At 40.4% G+C, this 21,669-nt stretch overlaps 1 protein-coding gene across 14 annotated transcripts in view; it reads right to left on the bottom strand.

Moving 5' to 3' along the window:
• The window catches only part of LOC124711896 (longitudinals lacking protein, isoforms H/M/V-like), a 474,926-nt gene that overhangs the window by 360,122 nt on the left and 93,135 nt on the right, over positions 1-21,669 (bottom strand). For all 14 annotated transcript variants that reach the window (XR_007005545.1, XM_047242147.1, XM_047242204.1 and 11 more), the window contains one exon: positions 3,586-3,892. Coding sequence is in view for 13 of the 14 variants with exons in the window: in XM_047242147.1 (XP_047098103.1) it covers positions 3,586-3,892 (307 nt within the window). In the remaining variant the exon portion in view is untranslated. The remainder of the gene's footprint in view (positions 1-3,585; positions 3,893-21,669) is intronic.

Here is a 21,669-nt window from a genome sequence, read left to right as displayed (position 1 = left end):
ACCAGGTCCAGACGGGTTTGGTTTCTTCAGAATTGGGCCCTTACTTAGCTTACATTTATCGAGAATCTCTTGCCAAGCACAAAGTCTTGAACAATGGGAAAATAGCATAAATGACTCTTTGTATATAATAAGGCTAAAAGAATGGACCCACGAAATTACAGATCTATCTATTTAACATTGGTCTGCTGAAGAATTCTTGAGCATATTCTAAGTTTGAAACACAGGAAGACAATTATTGAACTACATGACATAAAATAATCATAACTTCTGAACGGTTTGCATTAAGACATTTAAACTGCACAGTTGGCCTTGGGGCATCATGGTACAGCATGCCTGAGTGAATAGCGCTTGTGAAGACCTTCTAGGCAAACAACAACAGCCCAACTGCAGCTCAAAGGAAGTTTGCAACCGAATTCAAGCTGAAGACAATTGGTCCAAGATGCTAACAATCATAAATTTGATTCACAAGTTTGAGAGAATGGGCAGTGTTCATGATGACAGTGTTGGCAATGTCGCTGGTCAGAAAGAGTGGAAATGCCTGAAAACATCGAGAAGACATGCACTGCGTTTCAAACCACCCCCAGAAAATCAACTGATCAGACGGGCTGCACAACAGGTGGGAATCAACCGGGTGACACTACGACAAATTGTTGAAGTCCTGCATCTCTTTCCATACAAAATTCAAACTCATCGGCCATCAAGCCCCAGGGCCACAGAACAACAGTTGTGTTTTGCCAACACTGTTGTCCAACGAATTGATGAACAGGTCTGTGACGTGAATATGGCTTGGTTGAGCGACGAAGCCCATTTTCATTTGGACGGGTTCATCAATAAGCAAAACTGGCACATTTGGGGGACTGGGAATCCACATTTTGTGATCGAAAAGTCTCTACACCCTCAACAGGTGACTGCTTGGTGTGCAATGTCTAATCACGGAATAATCAGTATGATATTACTTGAAGGCACAGTGACTACCGAATGGTTCGTGAAGGTTTTGGAAGATGATTTCATCATCACTATACACAGTGACCCTGATTTCGACAAGAAGTGGTTCATGCAAGACAAGAGCTCAACCCCATCAAAGTAGGAGAGTGTTTGATGTCCTGGAGGAGCACTTTGGGGACTGCATTCTGACTCTGGGCTACCCAGAGACCACTGGCATGGGCCTCAATTGGCCACCATATTCTCTGGATCTGAACACATGCGACCCTGCAATAGCCCGAAAACTATTGCTGGGCTGAAAACAGCCACTGAGGAGGTCATAGGCAGCATCAATGTTCCGACACTTCAGCGGGTCATGCAGAATTTTGCTACTCATCTGTGCCACATCATCGCCAATGATGGGAGGCATATCGAACATGTCTCAATCTAAATCAAAATATCTGTAGTGATGTTTACATGTTGAATGAAGTGTGTCCACGCCATAGTTTGTAACTAATTTATGTTTTACTTTTTCGTTTCTTTTTATCATATAGTTCAATAATTTTCACCCTGTCTAATAAGTTTCCTCGTAACAGAAAAGTTCCACACATAAATCAACACAGAATGGGAAAGCACTGCTCTTGCCAAACTCCACTTGTCCTTTTTTTTGCGTGATATCCTGCAAACCACGGATGAAGCGTAATAGTCAGATTCCGTATTCCTGGATTTTCAGAAAGTATTTGACACAGTGCCCCAATGAAGACTGTTAACCAAAGTCCAAGCATACGGAATAGATTACCAGATATGTGAGTGACTCAAACACTTCTTAAGTAGCTGAACACAGTGAGGGTTTAAAAGCAAGGGTATTGTCATGAGCATCCCAGAAAGTGTGACAAGAAAGCTGTTGGTCTCTATGTACATAAATGATCTGATGGATAGGGTGAACAGCAATCTACGATGGTTTGCTAGTAACGCTGTAGTGTATGGGAAAGTATGGTCATTGAGTGATTGTACGAGGATACAGGAGGTCTTACACAGAATTTCTAGTTGATGTGATGAATGGCATCTTACTTTAAATGGAGAAAAATATAAGTTACTGCAGATAAGCAGAAAAATAATCCTGTAATATTCAAATACAGGATTATCAGTGTGCTGCTTGACAGAGTTGCAGGAATTAAATATCTCATCTGCAAAGCGATATGACATGGAATGAGCACATAAGTGGTAGTAGGCGAATGCTCTACTTCGATTTATTGGGAGAATCCTCATAAAATATACCTCTTCTATAAAGGAGACAGCATATAGAACAATGTGCGACCCATTCTTGAATACCGCTCGAGTGTTTGGAGATCAAGTTGTATTAAATAAAGATACTGAAACAATTCAGAGGTGCTTCGTGAACTCAAATGGGAATCCCTGGTTGGAAAGACAACACTCTTTCTGTAAAACCCTGTTTAGAAAACTGAGGGACAAGATAAGAGAAATTAGGGCTTTTATGGAGGTGTATAGACAGTAGTTTTCCCCATGCTCCATTTGTAACAGAAACAGGAAAGGGAATGACTAGCATTGGTATAATGTGCCGTTCGTCATGCACTGTATGGTGGCTTCCAAAGTATGTATATAACTGCAGATGAAAACAATTGTACGATTTACACTTGACTTTACTAACAATATATTTCTCTTTTAAATCACACACAAATCTGTGTCTTCCTTTTCACCTCAGTTCATTAGATGGAACTTTCTTATTGAAGTTAGACCAATCGACATGTCTAGTCCTTTCTGCTTTCACTAAGAACTTATAAAGATCTTAGTGAAGTACCTTAAATGGAAATGAATTGTTTTGTCTTTCAATATTTAGCACTGAAATAAGATTCAGAAATTTCTATCTATTAAAGAGTGGTGTCTATGTAACACCAGTACTTCTTAAAATAACATTCACACAATCTCCATGTTTGGATTTATTTTTAAATCTCTTGCCAATGCTCGAAGAAATGGTAACTCAAGTTGTGGTAAATGATATGTTGCTTAAATGGAAAAATGTTCTCAAGCCGACTTTGGCTGGAGGATTGTAATTTTGAATCAAGCCCATACATTTTTGCTAAGAAATCATACAGGTTGATGATGAGGAAGAATGTGTGTTGGATAGGCCTAACACAAACAGATATAGTAAGTGTTCAATAGTACACACACACACACACACACACACACACACACACACACACACACACACACACACGAATTCTTCTCTTCAACAATTATCCATTCTGTTGTTTTTGGCATTTGTCTTCAACATAGAGTTTTATATTTACTAATCCCAATGTGAGCATAAGACCATCGATAATGGGAGAGTCTTTCAGGCAATTATTTTCATTAGATATTACAAACATACATTTTGTTCAATTAATTTCATCCAAAAGTGTTCATATTTTTAAAATGATTGTGATTAGAAGAGATTCATTAACTTATAATAGCTCTGATGATACAAGAATAATTAGGAAACACCTATCCAGAACAACCCCCATAAAATGCTTAGACTTTAATTTATACTTCATCTGTTATACACTCCATCTTGTAACTGATCCTTAAACAAATAAATTTAAAAAATGACATTACTTTGAGCATGTGTAAAATGTATCATATTGAGAAATATTTCATGAAGCATACCTGCTGAAATATTTTGTTGTGGATGTGTACTCTTTCCAGAATTTGTAAGGAATTGCTGGAGCCCTTCAGGAGAGATTTGATCACTTGTTATTTCTGCATCCAAGTCAAGATCGATGGGTTCAACCTTGGGGATTTTCTGAACAAATTCTTCCTCCTTTTGTTCCTTCCTATGTGATAATGTGCTTGAGCTAACAGATGCATCACTATGCAGCCGTTTGGTTGGTCGAGCTGGAGATGCACTTTCCTCACTCACAGCAGAAGCCAGATCGATATTGGCATCATTTCCAGAAGGATATCCTTGTGACACCTGTGTAGCAACAAGAGAGTGTTTAAGAACATACACCTGATTACAATAAATTCTTTTGCCATTATTTTTAAACATAAATGTCCATGTGGTGGAATGTAACACTAAAACTTGAATCAGAAGCAATATCCCCAAACAATTGTAATATAAAATATGAATAATAAGATGTACTTGTGAAAATAACAATGCTTTAGTTGTAGGATCTGCAAGTTTCCATTCAGTTGCTGACAAAATAGGTGTCTGATATATATTTCTGCATAGATTCAAAATAGTGATAGAAAAGATTAATTATTGGTGTTCAATAACATGTGACAATGCCACTGAATTTAACATTTTCATTAGGCAATTGCTTGCTATCATTACAATACATTACAATTTTAAAAAAATCTGTCAGAAAATTGCTGGGAAAATCTGTCAGAAAATTGTTGGCTGACACTTAACTTCAAGAGAAATGTTAGAACTGTCACATATAAAAGTACATACACTATGCTAGCTTTTGGAGTTCATAGAAAAGAAGGGCAGGACAATCAGACACCAGGATGAGAGAGCTTCAGCTGTTATTGGGATGAGGGTCTCATGTCTAAGTGACTTGCCCTTCCTTTTTAGCCTTCCCCAATGTATCCCTTTCTACTCTCAGAGGTAAGTACTACTAGTTCCAAAAAGCTATGATAGAGAATGTACTTTGATATGTTACTATTGCCAGTATTGCCATTTCCCCTGAAAGTAAATACTGGTCAGCAATTCTGTCTCACTCTTGTAGTTTTCTCAAAATAATTTTTCTTCTGGTACAACAAATTGATCACAATTTGTTTTGTTTAGAGTTAGTGTACCACACAGTATAAACTTCATGCATATACATTCTGAATACACATTTTGCATCAAAACCATTTTGGAACAAAAACTTATAATATTTCATCACTGTGCACCCAGAAAATTGTAAAAACAAATGGAAAAAGCAATATTATTATATAAAACATGTTATCAAACTGTGAAGTCATTTAAGATGGTCTGAAAAATTACAAGCACTAGGAAATGAAGTCTTATATTTACAGGCAAATAGCCAAAAGTACATAAAGTCAGAATGGTTAAAAGTGAAGAGGAAGTATGAACAGAATGACTGTCTTCTGAGGTTACTAACAAATTTGTAACAGACACTCGTGGGGCAAAGATCATTAGATCTAAATATCTTTCTCATTCCTGGATCATGTATTTGTTAACTACTATGATTAAACGTTTTATATGTCACTTGTACTTTTTGGGTTAGTACTACATCTGATACTACTTATGAAATGTATTAGCCTACAGATTGCGCAACTTTTCAATATTTTACTAAACTAATTTCCTATATATTATTTTACATATCTGAGGGTGGATTTCTTCCTTAGTTTATATTAACATCAATAAAATGTTCTGCATAGTTTATATCACCCCTTCAAATAATTGTTTCCCAACATCTGCAATTTTCTGCCCACTATGAACAGTTTACATATACAATGGAGTGCCAAAGAAACTGGTATAGGCATACATACTCAAATACAGAGATATGTAAACAGGCAGAATAGGGTGCTTTGGTCGGCAATGCCTATATAAGACAACAAGTGTCTGACGCAATTGTTAGATCAGTTACTGCTGCTACAATGGAAGGTTATCAAGAGTTTGAACATTATGTTGTAGTCAGTGCACGAGCGATGGAACACAGCATCTACAAGGTAGCGATGAACCGTGGATTTTCCTGTACGAGCATTTCATGAATGTACAGCGAATATCAGGAATCTGGTAAAACATCAAATCGCAGACATTGCAGCAGCCTGAAAAAGATCCTGCAAGAATGGGACCAACGACGTCTGAAAAGAATCATTCAACATGACAGAAGTGCAACCTTTCCACAAATTGCTGCACATTTCAATGCCGGGCCATCAGCAAGTGTCAGCGTGCACACCATTCAACAAAACATCATCAATATGGGCTTTTGAAGCCAAAGGTCCACTCGTGTACCCTGATGACTGCACAAACAATGCTTTATGCCTCGCCTGGGCACATCAACACTGACACTGGAGTGTTGATGACTCAAAATAAGCTGCCTGGTTAGACGAGTCTCGTTTCAAATTGTATTGAGCAGATGGATGTGTATGGGTATGGAGACGACCTCATGAATCCATGGACTGTGCATGTCAGTAGGGGACTTTTCAAGCTGGTGGGAGCTCTGTAATTGTGTGGGGCGTGTGCAGTTGGAGTGATATAGGACACCTGATACATCTAGACATGGCCCTGACACGTGAACATACGTAAGCATCCTGTCTGATCACCTGCATCCATTCATGTCCATTGTGCATTCCAACAGACTTGGGCAATTCCAGCAGAACAATGTGACACCCCACACATCCAGATTTGCAACAGAGTGGCTCTAGGAACTCTTCTGTGTTTAAACACTTCCGCTGGCCACCAAATTCCCCAGACATGAACATAATTCAGCATATCTGCGGTGCCTTGCATGCTGTTCAGAAGAAATTCCAACCCCCCGTACTCTTATGGATTTATGGACAGCCTTGCAGAATTCATGGTGTCAGTTCCCTCCAGAACTACTTGAGACATTAGTCGAGTCCATGCCATGTCGTGTTGCGGCACCTCTGCGTGCTCGGAGGGGCCCTACACGATATTAGGCAGGTGTACCAGTTTCTTTTGCTCTTCAGTGTATACAGGGTATACATGAAGTCCAGAAACACTTTCAATTATTTATTGCACAACAACTAAACATTGTACAGATGTCATACATATTGCATTTTGAAGAGAAACTCTGAAAGCATTTTTTACAAACATTCGACCATGAGTAAACCAGCAGACGCCGGTATGGTAATCGAATTCTTGCCTTACCCGCCACAGGATGGCATCGTCGACTGTGGCAGTTACTTCCTGTATTCTCTCCTGGAGTTCTGCTAAATCATGTGGTAGGGGCAGTACATACACCAGATCTTTAATGTGTCCCCACAGAAAAAAGTCACATGGAGTGAGATCTGGTGACCGGGGAGGCCATTTCATGAAACAGCTGTCCCCTTTTGTAGCAAGACTGATCCATCGATGTGGCAGCTCTGTGATCAGGTACCCACGCTTCTCTTTGCCGGGCAAATGCAACACATCGTAACGAGCTTGTGTGCCAGTAGTAAATGGCCTTCCTTGTTGGTGGCTTCTTACTGTACTTGGTTCTAAACATCCACTGAACAGCTGTAACAAACTTGTTTTTGTCAAACTCCAACACGAAGAAAGCTCTCTCCGCACCTAAACTCACCATGTTTGCGACTAGCGCTATTGACAAATTATCAAACTATGTTGTGGTGGTATACATGAAAAAAACTTTCAGGATTTCTCTTCAAAACGACATATGTATGATATCTGTACAATGTTTGGTTCTTGCGCAGTAAATAATTGAAAATGTTCCCAGACTTCATGTACACCCTGAATTTAGTAGGCATTTATTCCACGATTTAAAGTGCTTTGTATACTTGTTCCCAAATGTTCATTATATGTCCTTGTTAAAGTACATTGGTGATGGTTCATTTAATGATGAAATAACAAAAAGAAGTACTCCCATACTCAGAGACTGAGTGTATGAGAGCAGATGCAGGTATCCTGCACTACCATTGTAGGCAAGGGCCCAGTGGAGGTGGTTTGCTGTTACCTTTCTCCAGACTGTTTTGAAATCTCAAGTGTATATCTGTGACATTTTGAGGACTGTAATGAAGGAAACGGGAATGGTGAAACCCAATGCCAGCACAGCCTACTCCTCTCAAATAGCATCAAGTCGGCCGCCAAGTTTAAATTTTCCATCTCGTGGACAGATCACCACCATCAATGTCGCATGCCCTCATTTCATGAGACACTATAGAGAAAAGTCGAATTTATCCGTGAGATTGGAGCAAAGACCAGTGATCGGAACTTCATCCCAACACTTCTCCTTGTCTTACCGGCCAAATACTGGCAGTGAAAATTTGCCATCAATGGGATTTGAAACAGTTTTCTTCCAAATTGAGCACCATCGCACAGGCATGTGTTAGTGCCCTCCATTATGGATGTGGGTGATGAAATACTAGTCACAGAAATTTTATACAGAACTAAAATGTTTCTTAATGTAACTGTCCTCTGTAAATTGTTAGCTTTCAAATACTGTTTAAACAAATGTTTATTTTTATGTTTTTATAGAGAAAATTGTGTCACTTGATAGTACCAATATAAAGAAGTTATTTGTCAAGTTGTTTGGATCTGATAAACATTGGACCACTTGTATTTGTTACAAATTTGTATGTAATTTCACAAGACAAGTCATTTCTTTTATGCTTTCTTTTTGCTTTTAACCAGCCCAACTTAGTATGGGACATAGCTTCTGGCTATTTATGTGTAAGCATGTCAAATAATTTCCTAGAGCTTATTATTTATCAGAACATTTTCTGGCTTTACATTTTGATAATACATTTTCAATATTATTATTTCTATTTCATTTGTTACAGATCTTTTTGGATGCATAATGGAGGATTGTAATTGAACTCCAAAAGTGATCTGATGCGCAATTCATGTATGACACTTTTTCACAATGTATGTATAATAATTTACACCAGTCACCATAAGCCAAACACTTTTTATGTATTTTGGTAAATTTAATTCTCTAATTGTTTATGTAGATATGTTGATGACGGATCAGTGACCAAAGCTAGTCGTAACACAAAAAATACTCATACAACTGTATGCTATGAATGTTACTGGGGACTGAGCACTTCTCCAGATTGGACAAACCTGGAGAAGGAAATTGGTCACATCCTTTTTAAAGGAACCTTCCCAGCATTCACCTTAAGAAATTTAGGGAAGCTATGGAAAACAAAATTGTGAATGGCCAAATTTGAGTTCAATATCTAAGCCAGTGTGCCACCTCACTTAGTGTGAACAAAGAGGACTGCTGAAATAATACACAAGTCAAGTGAGCAAGGCATGACGAAATACCAATTTATTGTAAACTTTAACATTACAACAAATTTCAAGTAGTATAATGGTTTCAAATAAATCACAATTATTTGTTTTGAGAGATTCAGAGTCTCAGCTATCCCACAAATGCCTACTAAAGAAGTTTCGGTACCCATCATTAAGGGAAAAAATCTAGGAATATACTACAGCTTCCTACATATTCCTCCCACAGGGAGTATGAAGATAAAGTTTGACTAATTACAGCATGGACAGGTGCCATTAAGCACTCATTCTTCTCACATTCTGTACATAAACACAACAGGAAGTAACCCTAATATATGGTAAAATGGGAACCAGCCTCTACCATACTTTGTCCAGTTGTTTGCAGAGTAAAGATGTAGCAGCAAAAATCCTCATAATAAAGCATAATACTTGAAATGATATTGCCGAAAACAGTGCACAGTTGCTGCATACCTCTGCTAGAATTCTGGCCTCTTATCTTCTAATATAATGTAAACTGAATTTAGTGTTCAGGACCCCAACCTCTCCTAAACATCAGTCGATTAGCTTGACAACTTGCAAACTTTTTCCTTCTTTCAAACGTAATGTCATCTAAGCTGACAGCAGTTCTTAAGTTTGTTCAGATGATATTCTCTTTATATGTTGAACTTTGCACTCAGTCTTCTTGAAACAGTTTATTAACACCAAAACAGAGGACTGATCATGCTATATCTGACTAGCTTTGACAGTAATAAACAGCAAATGCACGATAATTTTATCCCATTCCTTATTCTGCATTTCTGTAAAATTAGTGTAGATGGCACTAGTAATGCAGTTTTGGACTTTCTTCTGTCTTGAACTTGGTTTATTTTACCTATATAAACACAACTGAAACTTTCTGTAAGATTAAAACTGTGTACTACCAGACAAAGACTCGAACTCAGGACCTTTGCCTTTTTGCAGGCAAGTGCTCTACTAACTGAAGTATCCAAGCATGGCTCATGACCCATCCTCACAACTTACTTCCACAAGTACCTCATCTCTCACTGTCAAAACTTCACAGTTCTCCTGCAAAAGTTGCAGTACTAAAATTCCTGGAAGAAGGATACTGTAGAGACATGGCTTAGCCACAGCCTTGGGGTGTCTCCAAAACACTTTTGCTGTGGAGTGAAAATTTCATTCTGGGTAAATGTAATTGCTAAGTAAAATTAAAAAATAAAATAAAATACAATCTACTGTTATAAATAGTTTAGAATGACTTCATCAGTGGTTTTTCCATACCACATGTCTCTGTGGCCTGGTCTAAGCTGTAGGAGCCTTGCCCCCACCCCCACCCCCACCCCCACCCCCAACACCCCACACCCCACACCCACCAAGCAAAAACGAAGTAGTGTCAAAAATGGTGAAAGACGTTAACATGCTCCAGAGGCTTTATACGTACTAGGTATTTCATCGACCATAGAAAACTAGCCAACCAACAATGTTTTACATAGTTTTTCATCAGTTTTATAACTGAAAAACTTTTAAATAAATACAAATTTATTTGTTTATTTAAATAACAAATAAATTATTGTCAATAGTAATTATGATGATAATAATAATACACCGTAACACAAAGCATTCCAACTGTATTCACAACTCTGTGAGTTACACTTGTGCACAGTGTGCCTACAAGCTTCTATGCACTGTCTGTGGCCATGCCACTGCTCACAGCATATCTACACACGATACCTACCATGTTTTCTACTAACTATGGGTTCAGCTATGCACAAATTCATTGCGCTTGCATAAGGAATTTTGATAAGTATGTCATAAATAGGAAAACTGTAACATGAATTTTCATGTACAGATAAAAATGAGCAGCAGCAGCAGTAATTTGATACCTTGTCCATGTTGATGCAAACTGCTCCACATTGTCTCAAAACAAACAGAGTCTGTGCAAACAGACTGAGGTAATAATGGATTCCTGGAATGTATGTAGCTTTCAAGTTACTTTTTTCATCAACATTATGTTTCATCTACTTCTTCTCCTATTTAAATATGGCGGTAAACAAAAATTCTAACAGAAAAATTTCTCTGCACTGTTAATATCTACATCTACATGACTACTCTACAGTTCACACTTAACTGCTTAGCAGAGGTTTCACAGGATCACTTTCAGTAGGATTTCTTGACCATTCCACTCTCAAATAGGATGTCGGCAAAATGAACACCTAAATCTTTCTATGAGAGCTCAGATTTCTCTTATGTTATGATGATGGTCATTTCTCACTGCGCGAGAGTTAGTGAACTAAATATTTTATCTTTCAGCGGAGAAAGTTGGTGATTGAAATTTCATGAAAAGATCTTATTGGCACGAAGAACACCTGTGTTTTAATTATTCCTTCCCCAATCTCACTCATCATATCCATAACACAATTTACCCTATTTCACAATAATATAAAACAAACTGTTCTTCTTCAAACTTGTTTTGTCAACCCTATTTGTTATGGATCCCACACCGCACAGCAACACTCCAGTCCGTCGGTCCTTTCTGGTATGTAACCCACACCACACAGGAATACTCCAGAAGAGGATGGACATGCAAAGTGGAGGTAACCTATTTAGTATATTTGTTGTATCTTTTACGTGATATGCCAACAAAGACAGTATTTGGTTCACCTTCCCAACAATATTTTTTATGTAATGGTTCCAATTTTGTAGAATCAACAACCTTCAAATTTTGCAATTTAATGCATAACTGAAATTTAGCAATTTTGTTATTTTTTTTAATACTGATGTAGAAGACTTCATCCTCTTCATTGTTTAAGATCAAGTATCAATTATCACATCACACAGATATCTTGCCTAAATTATTTTAAAATAATTTTGAGCTTCTGATGGCTTTATTAAATGGTAAACAATATCATCATCTGTAAACAATCTAAGAGGGTTATTCAGGTTGTTTTTTCAATTGTTTATATAGATTAGGAACAGCAGAGGATCTATAACACCTCCTTGGGGAACGCCAGATACAGCTTCTGTTTCATGCAATGACTTCCCTTCAGTTACTATGAACTGTGACCATTCTGACAGGAAATCACGAATCCAGTTGCACAACTAAGGTGATAGTCCATAGGCACACAGTTCGATTAGGAGTCACTTGTAAGGAATAGTGTCAAAAGTGTTCCTGAGATACAGTAATATGGAATAAACTTGAGCCCTCCCTGTCAATATTTTCTGAATCCATGCTGACTCTGTGTAAACATATCACTTTCTTTGTAGTATTTTGTAATATCTGAACACAGTATATGCTCCAAAATCTTACTCATACAATCCTTATAAGTAATATTATCGAACATTGATGTCTGAATGTTAACATTTTGCATGAGATAAATGTAGATCTCATTAAATTGTAACAAATATCCATCATTTGAAGCCCTAAAACTGTGCCTTATACAATTTTCAACAGTTTGTCTTCAGCATAGTCATGTGACAAGGATAAAATAATGAACGTAACCCTTATGTATATATTCTGATAGTAAATCAGTTCCTTGGACTGTTCCACTACATCAATGTAGAGAAATGCATGGGAAATGATCATGATGTGCTCTTCCCAACATCACACATTTTCAACAGCAATTTCACTACCACAAACTTAAGATTCTGGCAGGCTTCATAGTTCTGATTCAATTACCTACATGGTAATTGTAATGCCAAATCACTCACCTATAAACCACTATGTTCAGCAAATTCATAAAGTGTGAGAATCATGCAGCAATCAGTTTTCTGATTTAAAAAACACCACAACACCATACGATAGTGACCAGCTACAGTGTCACCCTCTAATGGTATCACCTGGATACTGCAGGGAGGGATATTAGGTCAACACAATGTGCTCCCAACTGTTGTCAGCTTTCCAGATCTTAGAAGCACTTCTCCTTGCTAAAGAAGTTCCTCAGTTCACCTTACAAGAAAGAGTGCACCCAAAACCACTCAGTCTGCAACTGAAAAATTCTTGGCAATACCAAAAATTGAAATTGGCTCCTCCACTTGGCAGTCAGGCATGCTGATCACTCAACATGCAGGTAGACGTAGTTCTCTGATGCCCTGAACTAATTTTTTAGATATTAAGAGATCACATTAACTCAAACTCGCAATTATCGACCAATATTATGATAAGGATAGTTGCTACTCACACAATAAGCTTTCGGCCAACGAGGCTTTTGTCAAAAATAGAATAAATAATGACTAACTGAAACCCTCAGCTGCCGACAGGTGTTGTTGATATACCTCGATGTGGACAGCTGAAAATGTGTGCCCCGACCGGGTGCATTGGTGGAATAGAGGGCTGGGTAGAGCTGGAATGATGGATGGGAACAGGAAAGGAGCTAGATGGGTAAAGACAATGACTAACGAATATTGAGGCCAGGAGGATTACAGGAATGTAGGATATATTGCAGGGACAGTTCGCACCTGGGTAATTCAGAAAAGCTGGTGTTGGTGGGAATGATCCATATGGCACAAGCTGTGAAGCAGTCAATGAAATGAAGAGCATCATGTTGGGTGGCGTGCTCAGCAACAGAGTAGTCCAGTCGTTTTTTGGGCACAGTTTTTCGGTGGCCATTCATCTGGAAAGACAGCATTTTGGCTGTCTGTCCGTAGAATACAGCACAGTGGTTGCAGCTTAGTTTGTATATCACATGACTGGTTTCACAGGTAGTTTTATGTTTCATGGGATAGATGATGTTTGTGACAGAACTAGAGTAGGTGGAGGCGGTGGCAGAATGTATGGGGCATGCCTGCATCTAGATCTATTACAAGGATATGAGAGCCGTGAGGCAATTGTGAGGGGACGGAAGAGAATACTGTGTAGGTACGGTGGACAGTAAAATACCCTGGGAAGAGGGGTGGGGGTGAGGGGTGTGAAGGATAGTAGGTAGGGCATTTCTCATTTCAAGGGCACACTGAGAGAGAGGCAAAACCCTGCCAGAGAATGTAATTTAGTTGCTCCAGTGCTAAGTGGTACTGAGGCACAAGGGAATACTCCGCTGTGGCCGAACACTGGGACTCTAGAAGGTGGTGGATGACTGGAAAGATAAGGCAAGGGAGATCTGTTTTTGTACAAGGTCGGGAGGAGAGGGGTAATTTTACAGTCTTTAAAGGTCTCAATAAGACTGCAGATGCAACAGCCGCCTGTAGCTAGGCTGTATGGAAGGGATTTCCTGGAATGGAATGGGTGGCCTAAGTGAGACCCTTGATGTATTTTAAGAAGAACAGCTCATCACTGTAGCTGCAACGGCCACAGGTAGCTAGGCTTTATGGAAGGGACTTCTTGATATGGAATGGGTGGTGGCTGTCCAAGTGGAGATATTGCTGGTGGTTGGTAGGTTTCATGGGCAGAGGTACTGATATAGCCATCTTTGAGGTGGAGGTCAACATTGAGGAAGGTGACTTGTTGGGATGAGTAGGACTAGGTGAAGTGAATAGGGGAGAAGAAGTTGAGGTTCTGGAAGAATGTGGTGTCCTCACACTTGATCCACATCACAAAGTTGTCATCAATGAATCTGAACCAGGTGAGATGTTTACGATTCTGGGTGTTTAGGAAGGATTCTTCTACATGGACCATGAATAGGTTGGCAGAGGATGGTGCATTCAGGTGCCCATAGCTGTACCCTGGGTTTGTTTGTAGGTAATGCCTTCAAAGGAAAAATAATTATGGGTGAGGATATAGTTGGTCAAGGCAACTACTGCGTGGCAAAGGAAGAGGAACTGTGGAGAGTTGGTGGAGGAAATGGTTTGTATAGGATTGGAGGTTGTGGGTAATAGGCTGAAGGTGTTGTCCTACAGGAGCAGAGATTCTCTCAGCAGGAGAACACTAACCAGCTACAATGGGACATCCTGGGTGGGTGGTTGGGTTTATATAGACATTATGAAGCATGTCGAAGGTAGGAGTTCTAGGTGTGGTAGGGATAAGGAGAGAGATGGACTCTGGGGAAAGGTTCTGGGATGGGCCTAAGTATTTTAAGGGGGATTGGATATCCTGCTGGAATTCTGGAACTGGGTCACTGTGGCAGCATTTGTAGATGGATGAATCTGGCACCTTGTGGAGTCGTTCACCCAGGTAATTCTTGCAGTTCAAGACAATGGTGGTGGAGCCTTTGTCAGCAGGTAGGATTATAAAGTCAGGATCAGTTTTTAAGTTGGTGGATTGTAGTTCTTTCTGCAGTTGTAATGTTAGTTTGCATGTTGAGGGGTTTGGGAAATGATGGTGAGGCAAGGTTCGAGGTTAAGAAATTCAGGAAGGTTAACAGGGTGTGTTTTGTGGGCAGTGGGGGTGGATCATGTTCGGATGGAGGGGTTAACTGAGTCAGGCAGGGTACAACATTAATCTTTCGTTGAGACTGATTGGTAGGGTTGATAGTGAAAAAGTATTTCCACTGTAGGAACTGGGAAAAAGAGAGATGGTGTTTAACAAGTCCTTCATGACTGAATGTGGGAGTGGGGCTAAAGATGAGACCTTTGGAAGGGAACAGGAACTGTGGAGAATCAGTGGAGGAAATGGTTGGTATCTTTTGTATGGGAGGGTAAGCTTTTTTGCCCCCACTGACTCTCCAAAGTTCCTGTTCCTTTACCTCACGTTTCCCTGCTTGTCACTACTGATGTCACCTTCCTTTACACTAACATCCCTAATGGCTATGCCTTACTGCTATTGAACATCGTCTTTCCCAATGCCCGACAGATTCCAAACCAACAACCTCCTCCCTAGTCATCATGAGCAACTATAGCGTCACCTGCAAGTACTTCTCCTTTGAAGACATAACCTACAAACAAATCCAGAGTACAGCTATGAACACCCACACGGCACCATCCTATGCTTATGCACAGGCCATCTAGAGGAATCCTTCTTAAGCACCCAGAATCCTAAACCTCTCACCTGGTTCCGATTAACTGATGACATTTTCATGATCTGGATCGATTGTGGGGACACCCTATCCACATTCCCCCAGAATCTCAACACCTTCTCCACCATTTGCTTCACCTGGTCCTACTCAACCCAAAAAGCCACCTACCTTGATGTTGACCTCTACCTCAAAGATGGCTATATAAGTACCTCTGTCCCTGCCAAACGTACCAACCACCAGCAATATCTCCACTTTGACAATCACCATCCAATCCATACCAAGAAGTCCACTCCATACAGCCTAGCCACCCCTGGTCGTCGCATCTGCAGTGCCAAGCAGTCCCTCTCAAAATACACTGGGGATCTCACTGAGGCCACCCATTCCAAACCAGGAAGTCCCTTCAATACAACCTAGCCACAATTGACCATAGCATCTGCTGTGACAAGTGTTCCCTCTCAAAATGCACCTATGGTCTTACTGAGGCCTTTACAGACAGTAATTACCCCCCCCCCCCCAAGCTTGTACAAAAACAAATCTCCCTTGCCTTATCTTTTCAGTCACCCACCACATTCCAAAGTCCCACCATCCGGCCACAGAGGAGCATCCACCTTGTGCCTCAGTTCCACCCTGGCCTGGAGCAACTGAATTACATTCTCCATCATGGTTCTGCCTCTTCCTCATTGTGCCCTGAAATGAGAAATGCTATACCCACTGTCCTCCCTTGCTCTCCCCCCCCCCCCCCACCTCTCCCCCCCCCCCACCACATACACAGTGGTATTCCATCACCCACCAAAACTACACAACATCCTCATCCATCCCTACATAATGCCTGCTCGCACAACCCCTTGCCTCATGGCTCATATCCTTGTAACAGACCTAGATACAAGACGTGTCCCATACAGCCTCCCACCACCACCTACTCCAGTCTGGTCACAAACATCACCTATCTCATCAAGGGCAGGTCTACCTGTGAAACCAGTCATGCCATCCACAAGCTAAGCTGCAACAACTGTGCAGCATTCTACATGGGTATGACAACCAACATGCTGTCTGTCCAGATGAATGGGCACCGAAAAACTGTGTCTTAAAGACCACTCCTTTGCTGAGAATGCCTCATAACATGACGTTCTTCATTTAAATTACTGCTTCACAGCCTGTGCCATCTGGGTCCTTCCCACCAACACCAACTTTTTTGAATTGTGCAGATGGAAGCTCTAGCTGCAATACATCCTATGTTCTTGTAACCCTCCTGGCCTCAACCTTCGTTAGTCATTCCTTCCTGTGACTCAGCATTTCCATTATATGGTGAGTAGCAACTATCTTTTCATAATATCCTTACATTTCACCCTGAAATTTTCCATTGTTTGATTTTGCCCGATGGCTTTTTTTCCATCCAAACCCAGTGCTGTTTTCCTTTCTTACTATTTTCTAATGCATTACTATACTCAACTTTCATCCTTCCTTCTCTTCTTTCCTGTTTTCTCTTGTTGTCTTACAAACCGCACTGCACACTCTACTTACGAGCCACACTGTATCAATCGTCTCGGCCGCAAACAACAGATGGCTACAAGACCATGATGACTGTTGATGCAGTATCTTATGTCCCACATTACTCCCGCAGATATCATTAATCTTTTACCTTTAAATTGATCACTCTCCCGTATTTTCCCACATCTTTTCTGTGCCACACTATCTTGTATCCCATCTTACTATCATCTCAACACCAATGCTCCATCCCTGTCCTCTCTATTCCAGTTCGCACTTAGTAATTTCACCTAATCCAGTCACAATTACTGTTCCCCTTCTTCATACTTATCCACCTACAGAACCACAACCCACAGTAAAATATTTTTTATTTATATTTTTTCTGTGATCTCTTTGTGACTTCACACCAATATCAGTTACTCTTCACTTTTCAGCATCGACATACTCTCTCAGAGTTTATCTTGTTTCCCATTATTTAACCCATTTCTTCCTTTTTGTGATTTTTTTCTCATATTTGGATGTTTTTTACGAATTTTTTCGGATTTAATTCTATGTTATTTACATATTTTTTCATGTTTTTTCACCATCAAGGCTCCTTGCTCCTTCCACATGTGTCAATACAGAAAAGTTTCCTTACCCTTAGCCAGAACACAGCAGTCCCATATACTGTTCCTACGTTGTTGCTTGGCTCATGGAATCCCCACAAATGGCCTTACAATCAAATTACCCATATCTGGCTGCCACCCTTCCTTCCACAATGACCCCCATCTGTTCAGAGTCCATCTATCCTTAGCCCTCATTAACATAGTCCTGCAAAACCATATCAATCAAGCCCTAACCACCTTGCAGTACAGTAAAATTCTCCTGCTATGCAATCCCAAATTCCTGTATCCCATGATACACACTGAAACCCTTGCCCTCCAGAAACTGGAGCAACATGCACAAGGCTACCTCAAAAAAACTCTCCACCGTGCTCACTTCCTACTCCCACCTGGGACTACCACTATCCACAACCTCCAAACCTCCACCATGTCCCCTCACAGCTCAAAAGCTCAGTGTATCACAGATCTATTATATTTATCCCACCATCCAAAACTCCCTCAAACCACCACACAGCATCCAGAACCTACACAGACCCAAACCACAGTCATGAACATTTCTTCCAAAAGCCTTAGCTCCATAGAAATATCAGATCTGACCAAAAGTCTCACCCACTTCCAAATTCAGTCATACAAAACTTGTTAAAGACCTTATCTCCTTCTCACGGTCCCCACAGTGGAAACACTTTTTTGCCATCTATCCTACCAATCAGACTCAACCAAAGATCAATGTTGTACCCTGCCTAACTCAGTTCACTCCTTCATCCAAATGTGATCCAACCCCACTGCCCCCAAAGCACACTCTATTAACTTTCCAGAATTTCTTAACCTCGAACCTTGTCCCACCATCACTCCTCAAATCCCTCTACATGCAAACTAACCTTACATCTGCAGAAAGAACGGCAATCCACGAATTTAAAAAACTGATCCCAACTTTATAATCCTACCTGCTGACAAAGGCTCCACCACTGCTGTCTTGAACCACAAGGATTACCTGGGAGAAGGACTCCTTCAGCTGGCAGATTCATCCACCTACAGACCCTGTCATAGCAACCTCATTCCAGAAATCCAGCAGGATCTCCAGTCCCTCCTAAAATCCTTAGACCAATCCCAGAACCTCTTCCAGGAGTCCATCTCTCTCCTCATACCTACCACTCCTCACACTCCTACCTTCTAAATGATTCCTAAAGTCTGTAAACCCAAGCACCCAGGACGCCCCATTGTGGCCGATTACTGTGCCCCGACTGAGAGGCTCTCTATTCTCATAGACCAACACCTTCAGCCTATTACATGCAACCAGCTGCCCTATACAAAAGATACCAACTCTCCACAGTACCTCTTCCTTTGCCACATGGTAGTCCCCTTGACCAACTATATTCTCACCCACAATTACTTCTCCTTTGAAGGCATTACCTACAAACAAATCTGGGGTATGGCTATGGGCAACTTCATGGTGCCATCCTATGCCAACCTATTCATGAGCCATCTACAGGAATCCTTCCTAAACACCCAAAATATTAAACACCTCACCTGGTTCAGATTCACTGATTACGTCTTCGTGATTTGGATCGAGGGTGAGGAAATCCTATCCACAGTCCTCCAGAATCTCAACACCTTCTCCTCCATTCATGTCGCCTGGTCCTACTCAACTCAACAAACCACCTTCCTAGTTGTTGACCTACACCTCAAAGATGGCTGCCTCAGTACCTCTGTCCATACCACACTTACGAACCACCAGTAATCACCAGTCAGGTGATCTACAAGCTAAGCTGAAAACATTGTGTTGCATTCTCCGTGGGCATAACAGCCTGTCTACATGATTGGTCACTGACAAACTGTGGCCAAAAAACAACTGGAACACCCTGTTGCTGAGCATGCCACTCAACACGACGTTATTCATTTCAATGACTGCTTCACAACCTGTGCCATCTGGAACCTTCCCACTAACACCAGTTTTTCTGAACTGCACAGGTGGGATTTGTCAATGAAATACATCCTATGTTCCCATAACCCTCCTCCTGGCCTCAACCTTCATTAGTCATTGTCCTTACCCATCTAGCTCCATCCCTGTTCCTATCCCACCACTACACAGCCCTTTACTCCACCAACACACCCAGTCTTTTTTTGTATCTCCTTTTACACTAACCCCCCCCCCCCCCCCCACACACACACACACACTTTCTCCCCCCTGTCCTTCATCTAACCTCTTGACTGCACCTGGCTGCCCTACCTTCTCTCCACATCGTCCCTGCATGCTCCCGCAGCATCCTTCCCTTGCTCTCTCTCTCCCTGTCCCTGCCACAGCCTCTTCCTTACCCCCACCTGATTGCCTCTCTCATCATGCACTGTTGTTCGTAGTCTGGCTTCTACTGCCAGGGACTGTGGTCATGTGTGTGTGAGTTGCAGTTGCATGAGTGAGTGTGTGTGTATCTGCTGTCTATTTTTGACAAAGGCCTTGTTGGCCAAAAGCTTATTGTGAGGCAGTCTTTTTGTTGTGCCTATCTGTGACTCAGCATGTCCACTATATGGTGAGTAGCAACTATCCTCTTCATAATACTGTTACATTCAATCCTGGATTTTCCATTGTGTGATAATGGCCCAATAATATTCATACCTAAAATTGTATTGTAGAACACAGATAGTGAGGAGTTTGCTCGTTAATGAGTTATATTTCACATACAGTTTTGGCCTATCCTGTTGAGAGAAAAACAGAAATTTTCAACAAACGGTGTTAAGAGCAGGGCTATGACAGTGTACAGTATGCTTTGTGACAAAGTCATAATTTATTTTTTTTTTTTTTTTTACATGAAGTCAAGCACATACCAGGACTTCAATCACTGATGATCTTTGGACGTGGAGGCAGAAGTCAAAAAAATTCTGTGAGTCTGTAACTAACACATAGCATTAGCTTGACTGAAGTTGTGGTATGATGATGTGGCAGAATGCACAAAGCAGAACAGAATACTGAACTATGGTTAGAAGAAAATGAGGAAAAGTTTTTAAACAGTGACTAGTCATAGTAACACAATAGGCAGCAATTGATTACAAATACAGAAAAAATAAGATGGCTAGTGTAGAGGAAAAGTTTGCTTGATTACTGGCAGCTATTGGCAGAAAGTAATTTAAATATAGGTAAATCATCAATAGATTCCATTTTCCAAAATTAGAATAGTTAATGAAACAGGAACTCTAATCATTGCTTCAACACTGCAGATACAAATATAAGTGAGTAGTCACTGAGCTAACAGTTATTAGTTTGGAAAGACTGTACGCCATTTAGGAAAGCCTGAAAGAACAACAGAAATCACAAAATAAAATTTGTCACAAGCTGCAGGAACTATAATTCAAAATGCACGAGGAACAGCTGGAAAAACAAATTAAAATGATTTAGGAGAATAATTGAGATTTACAGAGACACACAGCCAAACTTGTAACCAAGATCCAGACAATTAAAGACACACGCAGAAACAAACTTTTGAAAATTACTGAAGATTCTTTAGATCAGTTAAAGGAAATAGAAAGTAAAATTGAAGGCACAAAATTAGTTGCAAAACCAAGAAAGTTTAAATTAATTGAAGGTATAATTCTAATAACATAAATACAGAAAATGTGAGCTGGATGATCCAACTTCAGGATGAGTTACAATTTAATTTCTTTCTGACACACTGTGCAAAATCTGGGAAGACAAACAAAAATTTAGTACATGTGTGACGAGTTGCGTGTCATTATATAAAATAAATGACACGTTCCTCGCCAAAATATGGACTGCCTTCTAATGTGTTAAGCTGGACACACCACAAACACATTGGTGAGCTCTCCCCTAATTGGGAAAGGAATCTGTGGTTTCATGAAAGCACTTTCTTAT

The sequence above is a fragment of the Schistocerca piceifrons genome, chromosome 1 (genome assembly GCF_021461385.2).
Source record: "Schistocerca piceifrons isolate TAMUIC-IGC-003096 chromosome 1, iqSchPice1.1, whole genome shotgun sequence".
In the NCBI taxonomy this organism is placed as follows: domain Eukaryota; kingdom Metazoa; phylum Arthropoda; class Insecta; order Orthoptera; family Acrididae; genus Schistocerca; species Schistocerca piceifrons.
The sequence above is the reverse complement of the archived record's forward strand: the minus strand, read 5'-3'. Positions and strand labels throughout refer to the sequence as shown.